Genomic DNA, 22,981 nt, shown 5'->3' on the forward strand with positions numbered 1-22,981 from the left:
CATGCACACATAAACCTTCATATATATATTATATTATATACATATCTAATCGGCACCTCTAAACTCTGCATAAAACATGTCTGGTTTCATGAACGCAACGTAACATGAAAGTGGCAGCCATCCCACACTCCACACAAACATACACACAGCAAGGGAATAGGGATTTAAATAAATACATCATAATGATATGAGTTTTGCTGTGGCTGAACTTTAATGTCAACACGTGGAGACAGCTGTTTACACATGAGTACACAAATTAGACTGCTGTTAGTAATGTTTACACTCAGCCTGTCATCTGTAGTAGCCAGTCCTGGATTTTCACATTTCACATTTGTGTCGCCGTGTTGTCTCCCAAAACCACTCCATGATACTGGGAGTCAAGATTAGGGATTCCTTTTATGAGATTTCTTTTTTTTTAACGAGAAGAGTTCTTAAAAGAAGTTAGCACATAGAAGTCTAAATTAGATAAATTAGACACAATTAATTTGTCTTCATAATCGTGTGTGTGTGTGTGTGTGTGTGTGTGTGCTTCCACATGATGGGCGAGTACGAGTGGGACGGAGAGGTGATATCTCAAAAATAGATCCTAGCCGTACCAGAAGGTGGTGGTGGGGGGGTGGGGTTCAGAAATAGCATATACACTGGCACACAAACACAGCTGCCCCCTGTTCCTTACAGTGCCCCAACAAGCTAATCCTGTCACTATAACAACTATACATTGCAAAATATAAATATTGCCCTATATCCTCACAGGTGTCTTTCAGGCTCGTAAAAGAAAATTGCAGTAGGACATTTTCACACAGTGCTCAATAAAATTGCAATGCAAGGGCACAGAAATGTTTACATGAGTGCATTTGTATCCAGTCAGTGAACGCTTTATTAGATACAGCTTTCTAATACTCGATAGGACCCCACTTTGCCTCCAGAACAGCCAGAAGTCTTCGTGGCAGATTCGACAAGGTGCGGGAAACAATCCTTAGAGATTCTGGTCCATGTTCACATGATAGCATCACGCTGTTTGCTGTAGATTTATTACATTTTTGTAAATCGCCCATTCCACCCCATCCAAAAGGTGCTCTACTGGATTGCAATTTTGTGATTGTGGAGGCCATTGGAGTACACTGAACTCATCGTCATGTTCGTGGAACCAGCTTGAGATGATATGTGCTTTGTAACATGATGCGTTATCCTGCTGGAGGTAGCCATTAGAAGATGGGTAGACTGTGGCCATAAAGGTATGCACATGGTCAATTGGTATATAGGGGCGTAATGTGTGCCATGTACACAAAATTATGCCACCTGCATATTGCAGCACAACTGGAGATTTGTCCAGGCAACATTTTTTCCAGTTTTGGTGAGTCTATGCCCACAGTAGCCTCACAGTCCTGTTCTTAGCTGACAAGTGTGGAATCTGGTGTGGTCTTCTGCTGCAATAAAATCCTGGAAAACCTGATAAACTTCACACTTTGCAAAGATTTATTTCTGGATATCTTATAAAGTCCGACAAGTTTGACTTTTTAAAAAAATATACTTTTCTGATTCTAATAGGGTTCTGCAGTTAATATAAATATTCACATATTTGTTTGTTTTTTCACAGACTTTCTGGCAATAGGGAAATACAGTAAATTGGGTTTCAGTGTTGATTTAGACCACGTTATCATAGTCAAGTGCAACAGATTCATAAATGAACATGAATGAACATTTTTCGGCCTTTTTGTAAGTACCACTGCCTCTAAACCGTACAGCATAGCTGGTCTCACTACCGTCCTGTAGACCTTCCCCTTCACTCTTGCTGGAACTCTTCTGTCACAGATCACTCCAGACACTCTTCTCCACCCACTCAACCCTGCCTGTACTCTCTTCTTCACCTCTCTCTTGCACTCTCCGCTGCTTTGGATGGTCAAGTACTTGAACTCAACCGCCTTCTCCACCTCCACTCCTTGCATTCTCAGCTTTTCGCCGCCCTCCCTCCTATTCAGGCACATGTATTCTGTCTTACTCCTGTTGACTTTCATTCCTCCTCTATCCAATGCATGCCTCCACTTCTCCAGGCTTTCCTCAACCTGCTCCCTACTCTCGTTACAGATCACAACGTCATCCGCGAACATCATAGTCCACGGAGACTCCTGCATGATCTCATCTGTTAACCTGTCTATCACCATTGCAAACAAGAAAGGGCTCAGAGCTCATCCTTGATGCAGTCCCACCTCCACTTTGAATGCCTTTGTCACGCCTACTGCAAGCCTTACTACTGTTTGACTGCCCTCATACATATCCTGTACCACTGTTACGTACTTCTCTGCCACCCCGACTTCCTCATGCAATACACTGCACCCTATCATATGCCTTCAGTAAATTGCATCTGTAGTACCCTTTCCCGGCATGAAACCATAATGCTGCTCACTGATCCCCACCTCTCCTCTTAACCTAGCCTCCACTACCCTTTCCCATAGCTTCATGCTGTGGCTGATCAACTGTATTCCCCTGTAGTTACTAAAGCGCTGTACATCTCCCTTATTCTTGAAGATGGGTACCAGTATACTTCTTCTCCACTCCTCCAGCATCCTCTCCCTTTCCAGGATGGTGTTAAACAGTCTCATTAGGAACGCCATTGCCATCTCACCTAAACATTTCCATGGTTCCCCAGGTATGTCATCTGGGCCAACTGCCTTTCCACTCTTCATCTTCTCTAATGCTGTTCTCACCTCATCCTTGCTAATTTGCTGCACTCCTTGATCCACTATCCCCACATCATCCATTCTTCTATTCTCTCCCTCTCATTTTCTTTATTAATCAACTCCTCAAAGTACTCCTTCCACCTTCTCCACACACTCTCCTCACTAGTCAGCACATTCCCATCATTATCCTTCATCACTCTAACCTGCTGTACATCCTTCCCAGCTCGGTCCCTTTGTCTTGCCAATCGGTACAAGTCCTTTTCTCCTTCCTTGCTGTCCAACCTCTCATACAACTCACCATATGCCTTTTCGTTTGCTTTGCCACCTCTCTCTTCGCCTTACACCTTGTGCATCAGCTGGTCTGGTACTGGTCCAGTCTACTTTCTTTATCTCTCTGACTATCCTATTTCATCTTCGCCAACCGCTTCTGCTCTATGCTCTCCTGTACTTCCTCATTCCACCACCAACAGTCCTTGTCTTCCTTCCTCTTCCTGCATAAGTACCTTCTTGGCCATCTCCCTCACTTCTGCAGTTGTTTCCCAGTCATCTGGTAGCCGTTCATTCCCACCTATTACCTGCCTTACCTCTTCCCTAAATTACATGCAACACTCCTCCTTTTTCAGCTTCCATCATTTTATCTTTGGCTCATCTTTCACTGTCTTCCTCTTCTTGGCCTCCAGAGTTATCCTACAGACCACCATCAGATGCTGCCTAGCAACACACTCCCCTACCACCACTTTGCAGTCACTAATCTCTTTCAGATTGCACCTCCTGCATAAGATGTGCTCCACCTGTGTGCACGTTCCTCTACTCTTGTATGTCACCCTGTGTTCCTCCCTCTTCTTGAAATACGTATTGACAACAGCCAATTCCATGGAAGAGGCTCCTTCCGGACTCCACAGGTGTTCCGAGCTCTGCCAGCGCATTGTGGACTGGGCTGGAGCACCGGGTCTCACCAGGGGCAGCGCGGAGACTTAAAACAATCGCTGTATGTGGGGGGGGGGGGAGTGTCCCCATTATGCACTTGTTTCTTTCCATTAGGAGACGCAAAATAAAAATGCACTGTTCTGGCACACGCATCATCGATACCGTCCCAAAAGAAGAGAGGTGCGCAAAATGTTCCCCGATCTCTCCCCAAACCCCCCCGGGATGGTGCGCTAGGTGGCCGCCTAACTGGCCTATAGGAAGAGCCGGCCCTGGACAGCCCTATTGTTTAGATTGTGTAACATAAAAAAAACAAGGTAGAACAAGGTACAGAAGGTATGAAATCTGCCACTTCCACTGCTGGTCTAAACACAGAATGCATTTGCCGGCAACAAAGACATTGGTCTGTCGATCAGTTAAATAATTTCAATGTAGAATTTCCATTTAAATGCTGTATCTTTGTCACAAATATCAACAATGTTTTAATATTTCTTGTTTATTATAGGCATAATAATGAATATAAGCAATCCTATTAATTTATAGTACCCAAAAGGATGTGTTCTTCTGCATGCAAACATCACTTAAAAAACTGACTTTTTATTATTTTTATGTATTTATATATTTTTTACTTATTTATTTTTCTATTCTCTTTCCTTTTTATCTATTTTATGTAAGGCATAAAATTTTTTGAATTGCCTCCCACCTTCACCCCCAATCCCCTCTCTGAATGTTCAAATGGATCAAATGAACGAAGAGTTGGAAAATCAACCTTCTTTCACTGAGTCACTCGTCAGGAACTGAATCTTAAAAAAATAGTCTAACCTTTCATCCCTAGACTCAGGCATGAGCGAGCGGACATGTGCGCCTATATCACTTTCTGTACGGAATGACGGTTGACACGGTCTCCTCTGCTTTCCTGTGTTCCGTGGAGGAGTGCGCGCTGGCCATGGCACAGGTTGTGACACACCTCTTTATGGCATGTCGCTCACAGTTTAGTTAAGCATTTACTTGATCGTTTTCGGTAATGGATCGGATTATACTTTTTTTTTTTTTTTTTTTCCTTTCTGTCTGATATCTGATCCAGTGATTTTTGGCCAGTATTGGACCGATACACATACTGAGTATCTGATCAGCGCATCCCTAGTTATTTCTGGTTAAACAAAACTATGAGCTTCTTTATTTTGTTTTAAAATTTAATAAAAATTATGTAAAAATGTAATACACAAAGGAAACTTTAAAATTAATAAGTGTCCACTTCAAGTCTTCAGTATTAACACAGCCTATGAAATTACAAATGTAAACGAGCAAATAAATAAACAAATTAAACACAAATTTGTTAAAGATGATTCAGTCTTTTCCTGCACAAAACGAATGATTTAACGGGGTAGACAAATAAAATCAAATGCTTCATATGTGACCCACCACATACTTTAAGGACATTTGGTGGCTTTCGAGATAGTTTCTTTCCGCAACATTTGAAAATGGCGAATCAAGAGTTTCCAAACAAGGTGTCACTTGTGCAAATCAAGCAAATAGCAAATAACAAGGGTGTGGCAAACTGTGATTCTGAGATGATCACCTCCAAAGTTTCACTTTCACCAGGTTCATTCATTCAGCTCCCAGAATACAAATGGAGTTGACAAACAAACAAAGCCTCATGGCTACTTAACATACTGCTGAATGGGCAAATCACGAACAGCTCAACAACACAACTCATTTTGTTTTTAAAAAATATTTTATTTAAGAATATACATGTTTTATAAAAGTGGAAAAGTACGGACAACACAACAAAATGAGAGTCTCTCAATAATATCTCAGAAAATCTGAAAATTTGTCACTAACCTCAACGGACTTCATCACGTCATCAACTTCTTCCAGCAACAACAGACGTATTGTCTGTCTCAACCGGTGGTTCTTGAAAATATTCAGTTTCATCTTCATATTAAGTTTGAAATCCGCTGTTTGAAATGTTCAAAGTAATATCAGATTCAGTGTCGCTGTCGTTCTCCGCGTCGCTGTCGGAGAACTGATTATCATCAGGGAAAATTAAGTCCAGTACGCGCTGCTAACACTGACTTGGATCTATCGCACTGGTCAGATTAAGGTCCGAAATATGATTCAAACTTCTACCACCCACTTTGCCTAATCCATAACGATACGAGTTGAACGTTTTCGCATACAAGTGAGACCGAAACACCCCCGTACTGTGCTTTAACCGTCTGTTTACCGAAGTGACCTAGGTGCGTGACGCAAAGGGATTTTCTTCTTCGCCGTTTCATAACCAGTGGCTCCGTGTGTAAGAGTAGTACGATTTAAAGGTTGAATTTTATCAAAACGGTTTCACATTGTTACTTCACATCGCATGGGATATGGATGAATGCTCTTCACCTGGACGGTCGCGTTAAAGGAAACGATCCATCGGCGTTATTCAGCGCTGTTCCGCATCCCGGTAAGTGAACTGCGTTTCCCCATGTCATCTAACGGCACTATTTAACTCGACAGTTTAACATTTTTCTACTATTTATAAATCAAACTTTGTTTTCAAAAATACGTTTAGAGATAAAAAAAACATTTTTTTTTTTTCTGAAAGGTTTTTTTCAACTTATTTGGCTGCTCCTGGTGATTTTAGAAATGCGCGAGATCTTGAGTTTTGCTGTGGTGGGACACATATGTGTGACTTGTTAGTTTGCTTAGTCTTTGTGTTAAATGTTTGTGGCGGATCACTCTCACCGAACTCTTTTGTTTCCAAAGCAAATGTCTCGAGTCCTCTTATAAAAGCTTAATGTAAACTTCCCTTTGCTCTGATGTCCAAATGTCGGTGGTTAAACTTACCTCTCAAAGAGTCGACGGAGGGCGCTGTGACCAAATATTCAAATAGCCAAATTTCAGGTCGCAGCGCTAAACCTGTGATGTCAGCAGGCTGGGCATACAACACATAGTATTTGTATACCTTTGCATTCAAGACAGAGTTTATATACAAGTGGTATTCAAATTCTCAACCCGCAAAGCCAATCTTTAATATTAATCCCTGTTCTCACCTTTTGAAAAGGAGACCATGTCTTCAAACGTCTGCCCAAAGAACTTGTAGCCGATGCTCAACATCTAGATTCTTACCATGATGTTGATATAGGTGAGAGAAGGAATGGTGCTTGCACTGAGTGAGGCATTTAAGTACATGCATAACATGAATGATCTGCACCATACTCTTTAACTGAATGATTCAAAAACCTCCACCACATATTTTGTTGAAATGAATGTCCAGTGGAGTAAACATTTAACCATGGGTGGACCATGGGTTCGTGACAGGACCTTCATTTCTCACTTGGAGCTCTTCTTCTGGATCTGGTGTGTGAGAGAGAGTGGGGTGGGGGAGCGGCATTTTTTTAAGTCCCTCTGTGGAACGGTGTTCCAGGGTAGGGTGATCAACAGGGCGATGGTAATGAGGAAGATGATCACACAGACGTGACCAATCTTTTCCTGTTGACGTTGGGTCATCCTTTTCAAGTACAGGTCTTTGCCACTGTAGTGGCAAATCCTCTTCGTGGAGACAGAGGTTACCAGCACATACTCCGTTGGGATCGTGATCTCAGTTAATGTCAGATGATTCTCCGTTGTTGTCGTTTATCTGGTCCTCTGAAAGGTTGCGGACTTTCTTGCAATGAGATGCGTATACCCACGTTGGTCGTTCTGCCACCTTAACTGCTACTGCGGCGGTGAGGAGGATCAGGAACGGTCCCAGGAATCTGGCAGAGTTGCAAGAGCTTGTTTGAAAAGCAACATAAATGTTCTCATTGACTCATTCCACGATCCAAAAACAACAATAACCACAACAGCCCAGAAAGGCCATGCCAGGGTGCGACCCTGGGGAGAAAGAATGTGCATCTGCGTATCTGCAGATCTGCGATACATGACTCCTCATCTGACCAGCAGATCAGTAAATCATCTACATATTGGATCAATGTGCTGCCATTCATAATTTTGAAACCAGCTAGATTTTCACATAATGCAGCGGAGAACACTGCCAGAGACTGCATATCCTTGACTCTGCATATCCTCTGCATAACACATGCGAGTCCATGTGTTATGTTTCCCTTGAAAAGTGAAAGCGAACCAAGATTGTGAGTCCTTGTCTACTGGGATGCTAAAGAAAGCATTTGCAAGGTCAATAACAGTGAAACATTTTAATGTACCCAGGATTGAGAAAAAATCTTATTGGAATTAGGAACACCAGGTGAACAGCGTCATTTACAGCACGCAAATCCTGAACAGAATGCCACGAGACTCCATCTGCCTTCTTAACAGACAGTATCAGTGTATTGCATGGAGATGAGGGACACGGTACAACAATGCCTGCTTCTAAGAGCAATTCAAACACTGGGGTTCAACCTAACATGGCGTCTGGTCGCAACAAATTTAGCAGTTTTTGCAGTCGGTAGGAGGATTTTGGTGTGACCATGAGGGGAGTTGCCCTCTTCTTTGGTGCAACATATTTGGTTTTGGCCAGAGTATCTCAGGCGCCGCCTCTAATGCGGGGTGTTCCTCAGCGTTAGAGTAAGCAAAAATCCTTGTTGCGTTTTCTTTTGTCGTAACAACAGAGAGGAGGTGGATTGATCATACATTGTAAAGGTGGATTGATAAGGAAACCACCAAACATTACTTTTTCAGGTAAAATTACTCCTGTCAGATGCACCTGCCAATCTGTTATGCTCGCACATTTGGCAACCCAAGGGCCAATAGATTGACATGATAAATTTGATACGTTTGCCAACGACACATGTAGGAGGGAATCATGAACATCATAGCAAGCATCCTGTGTTGGGGGTCAATCAGACCGTTAACGCACAATATTGTAGTGAGCACAGAATTGGTTTTCCTAATAACAATTGACATGCATGACTTTCCCGAAACCATATCTTCTGAAATTCCTAATATTTTCCTTGCTCACTAATCCTGTCAGTACATTGCAATTCTGAGGGGTTCATAAAATTGTGTTTCCACAATTCCTTAGCTTTCCCTATCAATTCACCACTGATAGAATGTGGACCGCCTTGCTGTAAATCCTACACATAGACATAAGCTGATGTTCTACGGCCACATCGACATCCTTCCCAACACGTGAGATTTTAAGACCACTCTCTGTACACTCGATGATAATGCCAAACAAACACCTTAGTTCCCAGCCACACAGGTGAACGGGGCAACAGTTCAAGAGTATGAAACTGATGGAATGTCACAGTGTTAGCTTCATCTTCATTGTCCACTACATCTAAGGGTGCAGTGAAACGCTCTGTCAATCTCAGTCCTGCTGCTCCCACGATGGCGGTCTGCTGGCTGAGGATAGAAGTAAAAATGTATCATCTAACTCGGGATCAACTGAGGCATCTGGAGGAGGAGTGTCTATTGTGGGGCCAGGGTCATTGTTTTCTGTCAATCCTGCCCCGGCACACCGTCATTGTTGATGGCGTCCTTGGTATCTGCCATGCCCACCTCGCCCCCTTCATTGTGGGAAGCGAACAGACACTTTATCCTCGTTCCAGTCACCATTCTTTTCTTCCTCGTCCCTGTTGAGTCTGGTAGGACAGGAACGGGCATAATGTCCATGTTCGTTGCAGTAGTAGCACATGATTGTACGGTCACTGCCGTATCCTGGTCCTCCTCGGCCTGGTGCATTCTCTCGTCCGCCTGGTCATCCTTGTCCTCGTCCTCTTCCTCGTTGGTTCCTCTCAAAGAAAGACAGTTGAGCCATTTGCAAGCTATTAGCGGTCGCAACGCAGCCTACATTTATTACTGCTTTTTGTCTATTATGGTGGGATAAAGCTAGTATCATGTGCCGTTTAAATTAATCGAGGCGAACACCCTCATACCCTGTACAGGTGATGCAGGCCATCGGATCAATTCTGTGTGGCCCTGAGACATTTACCATCTGATGAGTGGTATTACTTTGTTTCTGCCTTGTCTCCCTATTTTGTGCTTCTTTTACCCATTCATCATACGCTTTCCAATCTTCTTTTCCTTTTCCTTTCCCTTCTCATAACATTTCAGTTTTTCCTTCAATTGTCGTAGTTGGTTTAAACGAAAGCTGCTGTTAGTTGGAAAACCCAGTTTCTTCCATAATTGTAATTGTTGTACCGTGTCACTCCAATGTTTGTCGACCATACATTTCGCCAGACGGGTCCATTCCGTTCTCGGAGTGGTTTTCATACAGAACGCTCCCATTTCAGCGTGCGATTTGATCCGGGAAAGATAGAGAGAAAAAAAGAAGAAAAGAGAAAAAACACGTTATTACCACACATACAGACTTGTCTCTTTTACGTAGTTATTCACAAATTAATTAAAGCCTTGCAGTATCCTTTCCAGCAATCCCACCAGATATTTAGATTATAATGCTAATGTTTCACCAGGGACTAATGTGTGAAGCTAGTTTGATATGTTATGTACAACACTCATACCACGCTTATCTTGTTTTTATCGACACACACACTACGCTTTTATTTTTCTTGCGTTTATTCCTTCGATTGTTTCATTGAGATTTTTATCAGCCAGGTAGCTGGCATACCCAAAGACACTGATAAAATCGCTCCGAACTCATCTCATTGATACGTGCCCCAGAGGGGTGCATTGGCCAGGGAGTCACACGCCCCGGACACCAATTTGATCACCCAGGATTCATGTGAATGTGTATCACTGCAAATAGAGTAAATACAAAAGAAAGAGAAAAAAAGCAAACAAGCAAAAACCCTAGTGGAGTATCTGGCAAAAATTAACAAGTCAAGTCAATTCACACTTTATTTATAAAGCGCATTTCAGACCAGGGCAATGCAATGCGCTTTACAAAGAAATACAATAAAAAACAAAATAAATAAATAAAAAAAGAACATAGTTGTATGCTGAAACAACAGCAACAACAAAAGCAGCAGCAACAACAACAACAACAAAACCAGCAACAAAAACCACTGCAATAGCAACAACAGCACACACACGCACGCACGCACGTGCGCGCGCACACACACACACACAAGCAGAAGTCAGTCATAGACTGTAGTGAACAGCAAAGTTTTTAACCTGCTTTTAAAAGTGTTCACTGTGGGGGCCTCTCTCAGGTCCCTCGGCAAGGTGTTCCATTTACAGTACTTGGGGCATACATACAGAAGGCAGCCTCCCCTGCTTTAGAGTTGGTACGAGGGGTAGTTAAAAGACCACTGCCTATGGACCTGAGAGTTCTTGCTGGCTCCTGTATAATTAGCATTCATTTTATAGACTGAGGTGCAAGGCCATTTATAGCTTTATATACAAGCAGCAGAATCTTAAAATCAAGAGATTAGAGATTTAAGAACAGGTGTGATGGGTTCAAACTTTTTTGTCCCAGTGAGAAGGCCATTTCCGATTAATTGTAACCTCTGCAGAGCTGATTTTGGGAGGCCGGTGAATAGGCCATTACAGTAGTCTAATCTACTCGTTATGAATGCATGGATCTGAATTTTTCAGAGTCTTCTTTGTACAGACAGCCTCTTAATTTTGAAATGTTTTTAAGATGGGAGAAGGCTGATTTTGTGATGTTATTGATATGGCTCTTAAAATTTAGATCGCCGTCTATGATTACGCCCAGATTTTTGGCTTAATTCTTGCTCTCGAGGGACAGAGAACTGAGATGAGCTGCAATTTTCTGTCTTTGAGCCCTTGCACCAAAAATGAGTTTCTGTTTTGCCTTTGTCAGTTGTAAAAAGTTATTTGATTGCATGCATTAATATCATTAATGCACTGAGTGAAGGAGTGTATGAGGAGTAGGTCATCAGGAGATAGGCATATGTACAGTTGTGAATCATCTGCATAATTATGGTAATTTATTTTCATTTTCTTTACAATATGTGCAAGTGGGAGCATATAGAGGTTAAACAATAATGGGCCCAGAATCAAACCTTGGGGCACTCCACATGTATTTTGCACTTTGTGCAACAGAACTCCAATGGACACAAAGAACTGCCTGTCCTGTAGGCAGGTTTTGAACCAGTTTAGAACTGGGCCAGATAGGCTGACCCATTATTGTAATCTCGCTAATAAAATCTGATGGTCAACAGTGTCAAAGGCAGCACTGAGATCCAGGAGCAGAAGAAAAGATCGTTTTTTAGCGTCAGTGTTTATATGCAGATCATTCAGAACTTTAATAAGTGCTGTTTCTGTGCTATGGTGAGGTCAAAAGCCAGATTGATAAGTGTCTAAGAGGCTGTTTGATGTTAGATAGTGGTTAAGCTGAAGGTAAACTGTTTTTTCAAGTATTTTGCCTTGGAATGACAGGTTGGAAATTGGCCTGTAGTTGGCAATAACTGTTGCATCTAGATTGTTCTTCTTCAGGAGTGGTTTAATGACAGCTGTTTTAAATTCTGCAGGAAATTTACCTGATTGAAGAGAGCCATTTAAAATTTTTAATACCTCGTGCTAGGCAGTTAAAAACTGTTTTTCAAAAATGTGGTAGGGAGAGTGTCCAGGCACCAGTCACATGGCAGCAGTCATATTACTGGAGAACTGGAGGGTGGGTTCATTTCGGGATGTTGAGGCACTAATATTCTGTCTGATAGCAATAATTTTGTGACTGAAAAATGTAGCGAACTCCTCACATTTTTCAGTGGAGAGCATCTTTGACGGGGTTGTAGATGGTGGATTAATAAGTCAACAGTGGAGAAGAGCACCTTACTATTTTTATTAATGATTTTAGAGAAGAAAGACTGTCTGACCTGTTTCTATATTGTATTGATTGAGTCTATCCTTGTAAATTTCATGATGAACCAGAAACTTGTTTTTTCTCCATTTTCAGTCTGCCTGGCGACACTCTCTTAAGTTGCCTAACAACCGCACAATTTCTCCAGGGGGCTTTTTGTTTTTCTATGTTTTTAGTTTTAACAGGTGCAATGTTACCAATGATATTTTATATATTTGAGTTGAAGTTGTTCACAGGATCCTCAGTTGATGATGCAATGAACAGTAGTAACCCATTTACAATTCTCTTAAAGGTTTCAGTGGTGTTATTGTTATTGATACGTTTTTTAATTGTTCGGGTACCCCTCTGTTGTACAGGAAGAGCAGACACATCAAAGAATATGCAACAGTGATCTGAAATAGCAACATTCATGACACAGGGTAGAGTGATATTAAGTCCTTTTGATATGACCAAGTCCAGAGTATGCCCATTATTGTGGGTGGGTCCAGAAACATACTGAGTGAGGTCTAATGCCTTCAACAGGTTAATTAAGTGTTGAGCATCTGGGTCTATTTGATTGTCAACGTGAATATTTAAATCACTTGAGATAATTACACAATCAAAATCAGTGGAGACCTTGGACAGTAGCTTAGGGAATTCATCAAGAAAGCCACATTTAGATTTTGGTGGCCGATAGACAGTGATGATTAAAATTGGGGCACTGCAGTTTATAGATATAGCAAGGTGTTCAAAAGACGTTAATTCTCCAAGGAGGATTTCCTTGCAGGTATAGATATCAGAGAAGACAGCAGCTATTCCACCGCCTCTCTTATCAGCGCTAGTGGTTTGGATGAAGTTGAAATTAGGAGGTGCTGTCTCAGTGAGTGCGACTGTGTCATTTCTGTCCACCCAGGTCTCAGTCAATAGCGAGAAATCCAGGTTATGGGTACTTATAAGCTCATTAACTAAAAATGGCTTATAAGTTAGTGACCTAACATTTAATAGAGACATTTTTATTGCTCTGGGTGCATGTGGGGGACTGATTGTTGGTGTCCGAACCGGTAGTAAATTGTTTAGATTCCTGTATGTTCCATGGAAGTTACGTGATTTCGGTCTATGGTTTATAATTACAGGAATTTGTAAATAGCGTGACAGTCATTAATGTCAGTAGAGTGGATCGGACTCCGCAGTGAACAGAGGATTTAACATAAGTTCAATGTTCAAGGCGAGGAGACGTGATCCGTGAAAGTTTGGATGTACTCCATCATGTCTGAAGACGTTTGGACGGTTTAAGAAGATGCCAAAGTTGTCCACAAACGGTATGTTGAGGGAGCAGCAGTATCCCTTGAGCCATGTATGTAGCTGAAGGACACGCGTGAATTTTACCTCTCCAAAGCTGGGACAGGGCAGCGGGCCGGAGATGATGAACCGATGGTCCAACTGTAGGAGACTGTCAATAAGCTTCGTAAAGTCTTCTTTAAGTGTCTGATTGTTTGTTCCTGAGATTTTTGGTTCCAACGTGGATGAAAAAAGTGGAGGCAGATAGGTTTTGATCTAGCAGCTGTGGGATTCTGGAGTCTACAGTATATCCTGGACGGAGGCCCCTGGGTAGCAGAGGGTTTTAGCCGCAGGCAGGGTGATGTGTCGAACCATGGAGGAGCCGACAATGAGCATGGATGGAGGTCCGGCAACAGAGGAGTTCAGAAGGACAGCAGCAGCAGAAGAGCACCGTCCTCCCGGAGGCAGTGCAGGCAGGCACTCCGAGTCAGTGGCCGCGGGGCAGCCCTGAGGGGCAGAGATCCCGCTGCGGGAGCCGAGGCGGCGGAAGAGCCATCAACTTGCTCGGGAGCGGAGGCCCGGGCAGACGATGGATAGTCTGGTAAGCCAGCTGTGGTAAAGACCGTCTTGGTGCCCTCGATGCCACGGTGGACTTTGAGCCCCCCCCAAAAGGGGGGAATTCCCGCATATCCCTGACATCGACTGGGGGCTCCAGGGCTTGGAATCTGTTCTTCAGCCGGAGAGTAGAGCGGCACAAGGAGCGCACACAAAGCCAGCCACGGCTCACCGCCATGATCCAAGGCTCTGGGGTGGAGCAGATCCAGGACTTGGGCCATAACTCCTCTATCACAGCCGGCGGGGCGTCAGATGGATCTGACTCACCCGCAGTGAGAATGGATCTGGGCCATGGGAGAGTGGAGTCCGGTCCGATCACAGCGGAGGACATGGAGCAGAAGATGTGCTGAGCCTGAGCGCTAGCGATGGAGGTCAGACGCATAAACAGTTCATACTTCTTGTTCATGACCTCACTCAGGCTGGATGTCTTTCAACCAGGCGCAAACAGTTCCCACAATCCGTTGAGGTAGGCATCGATGCTGGCATAGTTAGCAATATGCTAAGCTAAAAGTCTAACTAGCGCTAGCCAAGCCAAAGTCCACTTTCCAAAATCTGAAAAACAGTTCAGGTGAGGGTCAAAGCCAGGAAATAGTAGCAAACAGTGCAAACAATCCGAAATCAGTAATCCAAAATCAGGTAAAGTTGGGAAACGATTCACGATTCAAAAAATCCAGAAAATCACATTGTCTGATTTTTAGAGAATTTATTTGCAAATTATGGTGGAAAATAAGTATTTGGTCAATAACAAAAGTTAATCTCAATACTTTGTTATATACCCTTTGTTTGCAATGACAGAGGTCAAACGTTTTCTGTAAGTCTGCACAAGGTTTTCACACACTGTTGTTGGTATTTTGACCCATTCCTCCATGCAGATCTCCTCTAGAGCAGTGATGTTTTGGGGCTGTCGCTGGGCAACACGGACTTTCAACTCCCTCCAAAGATTTTCTATGGGGTTGAGATCTGGAGACTGGCTAGACCACTCCAGGACCTTGAAATGCTTCTTACGAACCCACTCCTTTGTTGCCCGGGCGGTGTGTTTGGGATCATTGTCATGCTGAAAGACCCAGCCACGTTTCCTCTTCAATGCCCTTGCTGATGGAAGGAGGCTTTCACTCAAAATCTCACGACACATGGCCCCATTCATTCTTTCCTTTACACGGATCAGTCGTCCTGGTCCCTTTTCAGAAAAACAGCCCCAAAGCATGATGTTTCCACCCCCATGCTTCACAGTAGGTATGGTGGTCTTTGGATGCAACTCAGCTTTCTTTCTCCTCCAAACACGACAAGTTGGGTTTTTACCAAAAAGTTCTATTTTGGTTTCATCTGACCATATGACATTCTCCCAATCCTCTTCTGGATCATCCAAATGCTCTCTAGCAGACTTCAGACGGGCCTGGACATGTACTGGCTTAAGCAGGGGGACACGTCTGGCACTGCAGGATTTGAGTCCCTGGCGGCGTAGTGTGTTACTGATGGTAGCCTTTGTTACTTTGGTCCCAGCTCTCTGCAGGTCATTCACTAGGTCCCCCCGTGTGGTTCTGGGATGTTTGCTCACCGTTCTTGTGATCATTTTGACCCCACGGGGTGAGATCTTGCGTGGAGCCCCAGATCGAGGGAGATTATCAGTGGTCTTGTATGTCTTCCATTTTCTAATAATTGCTCCCACAGTTGATTTCTTCACAACAAGCTGCTGACCTATTGCAGATTCAGTCTTCCCAGCCTGGTGCAGGTCTACAATTTTGTTTCTGGTGTCCTCTGACAGCTCTTTGGTCTTGGCCATAGTGGAGTTTGGAGTGTGACTGTTTGAGGTTGTGGACAGGTGTCTTTTATACTGATAACGAGTTCAAACAGGTGCCATTAATACAGATAACGAGTGGAGGACAGAGGAGCCTCTTAAAGAAAAAGTAACAGGTCTGTGAAAGCCAGAAATCTTGCTTGTTTGTAGGTGACCAAATACTTATTTTACCGAGGAATTTACCAATTAATTCATTAAAAATCCTACAATGTGATTTCCTGGATTCTTTCCCCACATGCTGTCTCTCATAGTCGAAGTGTACCTCTGATGAAAATTACAGGCCTCTCTCATCTTTTTAAGTGCGAGAACTTGCACAATTGGTGGCTGACTAAATACTTTTTTGCCACACTGTGTATATATATATATATATATATATATATATATATATATATATATATATATATATATATATATGTATATATATGTGTATATGTATATGTGTTTTTTCATTTATTTCTTTATTTTTTCTAAATCACATGAGTGTCTTTATTTCCAAACCTGTGTCCCAATACACCGCAATACCAATAGGAATGGATGCCAACCTGTGTCCCAATACACCGCACGACTAACAGGTGGCTTTTTTCATTATTATTATCATATATACCTTATCTTCAGGGGGAACAAGAACAAGAGTACTATTCTGCTTTTTTCCCCTCAATGCTTGGCTACAGAGGGGTAAAGAGTAATCTGTATACCTATAGTTTCATAATTATGTAATCAATAAAGTTGACTTTAGTATTGATTAACATAAAAAAAAATAATTAACAAACAAAACCCACAATCTCTCTTGATCGATGCAAAATTGGCCACTTTATCCGCAGTCCTCCAGACTGATATATCCGCGGCTGGGGACACATCTGTCTGAGGGTGGGGGGTGGATTTCTAAGCTTAACAAAAGCTTCTTTCACTATATCTAAGCTTACTTAAAGCATTTTCCGACAATCATCCCTGATTGGTACATTATCTCAGTAAGTCCTCACCTAAATTTGTTCGGAATCTCGTGTTGCCTCTTCTGGATCTGCCGTCACGTTCAGGCGACTTCTTCCCGGATGTCTTGCGGATGTCTTGCGGTTTCTCACTGCCATTGTGCACTCAAACTAGACACAAGTCCAACAGAAATAATCAGAGTCCCATCATGTTCTCCAGATTGTTGGTGAATTTCTCCTGCGTGGTCGGTTAGGTTAATCTGTCTGCTACAGAAAAACAAACTAAGAGTATTAAAGATATTTGTTCTGCAGAATAAAGAGAAAGATACAGAGCTGCTTCAAATCTGTGGTCTTGATCAGTCTACTCCCGCTTCTGACGAAGAGGGCTTTATACTGATAAGAGGTTGTGTGCCATCGGTCAGGTGTCATTCACAAGACTGTGGCCCTCAATTACAGTATATCCCCGGGTGTTACCCTCATACAATGATTTAACAGTCATACTCCAGTCACAGATATAATCTCACTGTGCCATAAACCAAACCACAATGCTCTGTCGAGCCCCTTTGGGGTTATCCTTATCTCCACATCAGGTTGAGTGAAGATGCAATGGGATCTGGTAAACCCTTTTACTACAGTATACATTGTTGGAAACGAACATTGTCTTCATATAAACTCTGAGATACTCATTAAAACCTAGAGGCAATGTGTTTAAAAAGCTACGTAACATACAAAAGGCTACTGTCCTTTCTAAAACATGTAAAACATCATTCAAAGAATTGATCATGTGCATTTTTCTCTCACATTGGCCAGGTGATCAGAAGAGCAAAACTGAAGCCAATGTCTGGCTACAATATCCATAACCACCCGTGTCAGCTGAAATCTGATTGATTACACACAAACAATTTCTTGCTGTCAAATAACTTGGTTTTTTAAAATGCTGATAAACCCATATGCAGCTACCTTGCAATGGGGAATATTACTCCACTTTTTGATCCTTATCAAACTTAAACAATGTCATAGTTCTGATGTCATTGTTGCAGCAGGTTCTGTTCTATTAGTGTCCCTGGGGCCGTCAATTGCTGCTCTCCCAGCCTTTGGCCCACATTCATGCTTGCATGGATTGGCAGGGAACTCACAAAACAGAACCATATCAACAAACATAATTGTATTGCTTCTCTCAATGTAATGAACTTCGACAAAAATGGTCCTGTCTGAATTAAATCTATTTGCACTGTAATTTTATTTTCAAACCTTTACCACAATTTGATTAGCTTTTTGCCTATAGTCAAAACTAGAGGGAGATCAAAAAGAAAGGAAAAGCAGTGTCCTTACTAGTAAGTTTATTGGAATGGAGTGTAAGTTTAATTTAGTGCAAGAGAAAGATGTTATTTTAATGTTCTGGATGTTTTCTTATACTTAATTTGGACCATGTGTAAAAGGTGATGATGGAATTATCTGTCACTGCTGTCATTGCTGTTCCCCCTGTATTTCTTAGGTTGCTTCAAATATCACTCAGGAATCTGCAAAGAATATAATACCAGTATCTAGAAAAGCAGTATCAAAATGTTATCCCTTTTAACTAGGGCTGCCCCCAAATAGTCAACCAAACGTTTGTCAACGAGCAGAGTCTTAGTTGATCAGGTTTTTCATCAGTCGGTTGGTCACAGGAAAAAAAACCTCTTGAAAAAATGTTGAAAAATTGCGCCTTGGCAACATTAACCTTAAAACCTATATGGCTGGACCTGTGTATGAAACACTAGAAGGCTTTTAATTTTTAAACACATTTTTAACAAAAATAAATGTTCAGTCTCCTTGCTGTTTTTTTTTTCCAGGAGAATAATTTCAGCTTTCGATTAGGATTTTGCTGGTAATTAACAGGGGGCTCGCTTCTTGCGTGCTCGCCGCATGAAATCGACTAGTCTAAAAGTCAGAATAAATATTGCGTATATTGTAAAAAATATTCTGGATATTATAAGAGCCATTTGAAACCGCTAATCACATTCTTTATTATCCAAATCGGATTTTAAATGCCGCAGCAGCGGCGGTGGGGTGAGCCCCGGGAGGACTGGGAAGGCGCAGCGAACCCAATCAGCCACCAGCTTTACAGCAGGGAGCACGGATTAACAGGATCCGCAACCCTGGGAAATGTGCCGGACGAGGCATCCCTAACGAGGGGACACAGACACCAGGAAAATTATCTTCCGTACAGCACATTTCAGTACAAATTATGTCAATATGTTATTTAAATGTGTACATTAATCAAATAATAGTAGGGCCTAATAAGTTGAACCAATAGTGTAACTGAAGTTTAACCGGTATAATTAACAGGCGGCTTGCTTCGTGTGTGCAGTGCTTGTAAATTAAATTTACATTTTAAAGGCTGGCTGGTTATTTGGTTTTGTATTTATCTGTAATGTAGCACAGTTTTAACAATGTTATGTATTAATATTCTTTCTCAGCCCAGGAACTCAAACCATTTTCTGATGCTCCAAAAACATATATCTAAATTAATATCATAAACGCGCAATCATTAGTCGACTAATGGCTTGACTTGACAACTGATAGCCGACTAGGAAAATCTTTATTCGGGGGCAGCCCTTTTTTTTTTTTTTTTTTTTTTTTACAGAAGACACCAGCGAAGCTAAATTTTTATAGTTAAATTGAAAATAAATCACAGTGAATACATATTAGTTTCCAATGCAACCAGCGTACTGGGTCAGAAGGTTTGCTCTATTGCCACTCCATATAGTTCTCGCCAAATTGAGATTCAGTTATGAAGGTGAATCATAAGAAATCCTTGAAATGCTTTGGATAAAAGCGTCTGCTAAACGAACAAATGCTTGTAAACAACCTGTCACCATACAGTGTGCCATACATCTGTAATTCATAATGCGTTCTGTGCTTGCACCACACTATTTGTTGGGCCTCGGGTATGAAAGGTAATATAATGTACTGGCAAATCAGTATTGCACTTATGGCTTAGTGTACATGGCAGTCAACTGTTATTTTGTTGCTTGGTGCTTTCAATTTAGCACGTTCATGTCATTGCATGCCATTGCCATAATTTCCAGGCTGCATGTACCGTATTGACCCGAATATAGGTCGACCCTGATTATAAGATGACCCCCCCCTTTTCAAGACTAATTTTTGGAAAAGCACTTTTTGAATACCAAATCTTGTTTTTATAAAGAAAATAATTTTATTTGAAAATATTGATAACGCAGCATGCAGTCGTACAGAGAATATGCGGTAGCCTATGTGTGACGTAACGCGGAACCAAATTTCACAAGCGCGAGTTCCACCCGGAAACCTCAAGCTGCGGAACTAAACACCCGGAAGCCGTTAGCAAGTTAGCAACATGCCAAGCTTAGCTCAAGCTGACTGGTGTCTGACTGAGTCAGTCACACTCTGGGGAGTGCAAACGAGTCTGACACATAGGAGTTGCCTGCTTCTTTTAAATCAGCTGTGTGGGAACATTTTGGGTTCCCAGTGAACTACGACAGCTATGGAGTGAGTGGTGGACCAGACTAGGATGGTGTGTCGGCGTTGTTCGACAGTTGTAGGGTATGTGAGCGGAAACAGATTGAAACACTCCTCCTAATGCACGTGTTTTATTTTTATAATTCTACTGTTTATTGACATTTAAAAGTCTAGACCCCGAATATAAGTTGACCCCACTTTTTCAGACCTATTTCCAGGAAAAAAAACCTGTCTTATATTCGGGCCAATACAGTAATACAGTGGGGTGTAACTGATATACCCGTTATGACCACCTCCAATGGACATTAGATATTGTGTTTGAGTGTGCTTTTTTTTGATGGATGCGCACAAAACATTGTGCAAGGGTTTCAAACTTGAATATAATCACACTATATCTGTCTCTCTCTCCATCCCTGCATCTCTTCATCTTTGCCTACCTGTCTTTCCTTCCAGAACTGAGGTGAAACATACCAGACTGCCAGCTGCCATCCAGGAGATTAACAACGACAAATAGAAGAACGTAGCTGCGAGCATGCAGACCTATACACAGTTCATCCTCCCCTTGCTGCTCCTCTCCCTCCTCATCTTCTCTGCTCTCTCACAGAGTGAGGGGGATCTTATCGTCCAAACGCGTAGCGGGCGTGTCCGTGGTGTCCGTCTGCCTGTCCCAGACCGGAGCTTTGTCACTGCCTTCTTGGGCATCCCCTTCGGCGAGCCACCCGTTGGGAAGCGGCGCTTCCGCAGGGCAGAGCCCAAGAGGCCATGGACGGGCATCTATGAGGCCGTTGCATACCCCAATGCCTGCTACCAGGTAGTTGACACCGCCTACCCAGGCTTCCAAGGGACTGAGATGTGGAACCCCAACAGGGAAATGAGTGAGGACTGCCTCTACCTCAACATCTGGGTTCCTGCCTCATCGCGGCCGCACAATCTCACTGTCATGGTGTGGATCTACGGTGGAGGTTGGTGCCCACAATTTATCTGTGGATTAAGAATATAATAGCTCCCAGATAACATGTTTCCAAATGGTTCTTCATTTGCAGAGCTGTGTCATAATTTAGGGTCAGTTATTCAGTTTGTCACATATAAACCACCGAAATAGCACGGGATAAAAACAAAAAAAAATTCAAGTACACCCTCAGAGGAAAGTTAATGAATCATAAAAGGTCACCAGGAATTTTTCCCCATTCATACCGTCCTTTATAAAAACAAATTCAAACTAAATTAAGATATACAATACAACAATAACTGGACAAAGTATGAAAATGGTACTGCCGCTACTCTATTAGATTAAATTATAAAATCGAAAAAATAAAAAGTACTTATATTTACCACAATTAAAGCTTTAAACATATGAGAATTAATATAATACCCTTTCAGGCTGTCAGTTGGACCAATTAATTAATATTACATTTTAAAGATTAGTTAAACACGTGATGTCATATTCTTTACAAAGAGGAACCTGATACAGTGGTACCTCGATTTATGACTGCACTACTTACGACTAATCCAAGATACGAGTAGCGAAAATTTGCATCGACTTGTGACTGATTGCTCCAAGATACGACCGTGGAAATTTGCAGTTGGCGTATCGGCGGCCAGTCAGCAATCAGTCAGCGGGCGACCTACATCGTGTGTGCACGTAGTTCGTGGCTTATCGATATTTTTTTCATATTTACTGTGTTTGTGCTGTGCTTTTTGTTTATTTTCACCCTTCATAAGAAGATGGATGATGGGAAAAAGAAAAAGGCAATGATTCCTATTGAAACTAAGAAGGAAATCATCGAAAAATATGAGCGTGGTGTACATGGGGAAAATTGCTTCGACGTATGACTGTTTTAACATACCATTCGAGATGCCACTGTACTAGAAGCAGCTTTGAAGCTAAATAAAGTGTTGTTGTCTTAAAAGACAGCAAAATCTGATTTGCTGAAAGCAGCTCCCGGAATGCAGTGTGTTGCATCAGTAACCTTATGTGTATGGAACCAACATAATATAATTTGTTGCAGTTTCTTGTATAATGTTACAGTTAAATGTTACCATGAGAACAGCCTGATACAACAGAGGCTGGCTTTGATGTGTGTAATCTGTTGACAGGCTGTGGCACTATTTATAGTTCAGTTGTTTGATATCAATATGAAATAAAATATAGTGGTGTGTCGCTGAATATTGTTAACTTTAGCTATTTTATTTTCACCATCATCCTAAAAACAGAATAAAGGTTGACGACCTGGCTTATTCAAGATCTGGTGAAAATTCCTGTTTGAATTTGGCATATCCTGTGACATTAATTCTTTGTTTGGGAGGTCCCCCAAGGAATTTTTAACTTTCAGTAAACTACAATTATATTGCAGATAGCAGTCAAAGCTCCTTTATCAAAGCGACGTTTATCACCATTCACCAACATCGATAGTCGTGGGTAGAGTAGACTTGGGTGATCATGCAAAATTCCTTTTTCAAGTTATCAACCTGCAATGCAACTCTTTATTAATTCTTAAATCATCAAGAATTGCTGCAATTACTCTGTCCTGTGGATGACCTGTAGGATGACAAGAGCACAGTTATTTGTTGTACAGAACCGCTACCAATCCCC

The 22,981-nt window shown here is 42.0% G+C and overlaps 1 protein-coding gene across 2 annotated transcripts in view; it reads left to right on the forward strand.

The window, feature by feature from the left end:
* The window catches only part of ache (acetylcholinesterase (Yt blood group)), a 105,257-nt gene that overhangs the window by 19,634 nt on the left and 62,642 nt on the right, over positions 1–22,981 (forward strand). For both annotated transcript variants that reach the window (XM_080023424.1, XM_080023425.1), the window contains exon 2: positions 20,842–21,350. In XM_080023424.1, coding sequence (XP_079879550.1) covers positions 20,921–21,350 — 430 coding nt within the window. In that variant the 5' untranslated portion in view covers positions 20,842–20,920. The remainder of the gene's footprint in view (positions 1–20,841; positions 21,351–22,981) is intronic.

The sequence above is a fragment of the Zeus faber genome (assembly GCF_960531495.2).
Source record: "Zeus faber genome assembly, chromosome: 22".
NCBI classification, from domain to species: Eukaryota; Metazoa; Chordata; class Actinopteri; order Zeiformes; family Zeidae; genus Zeus; species Zeus faber.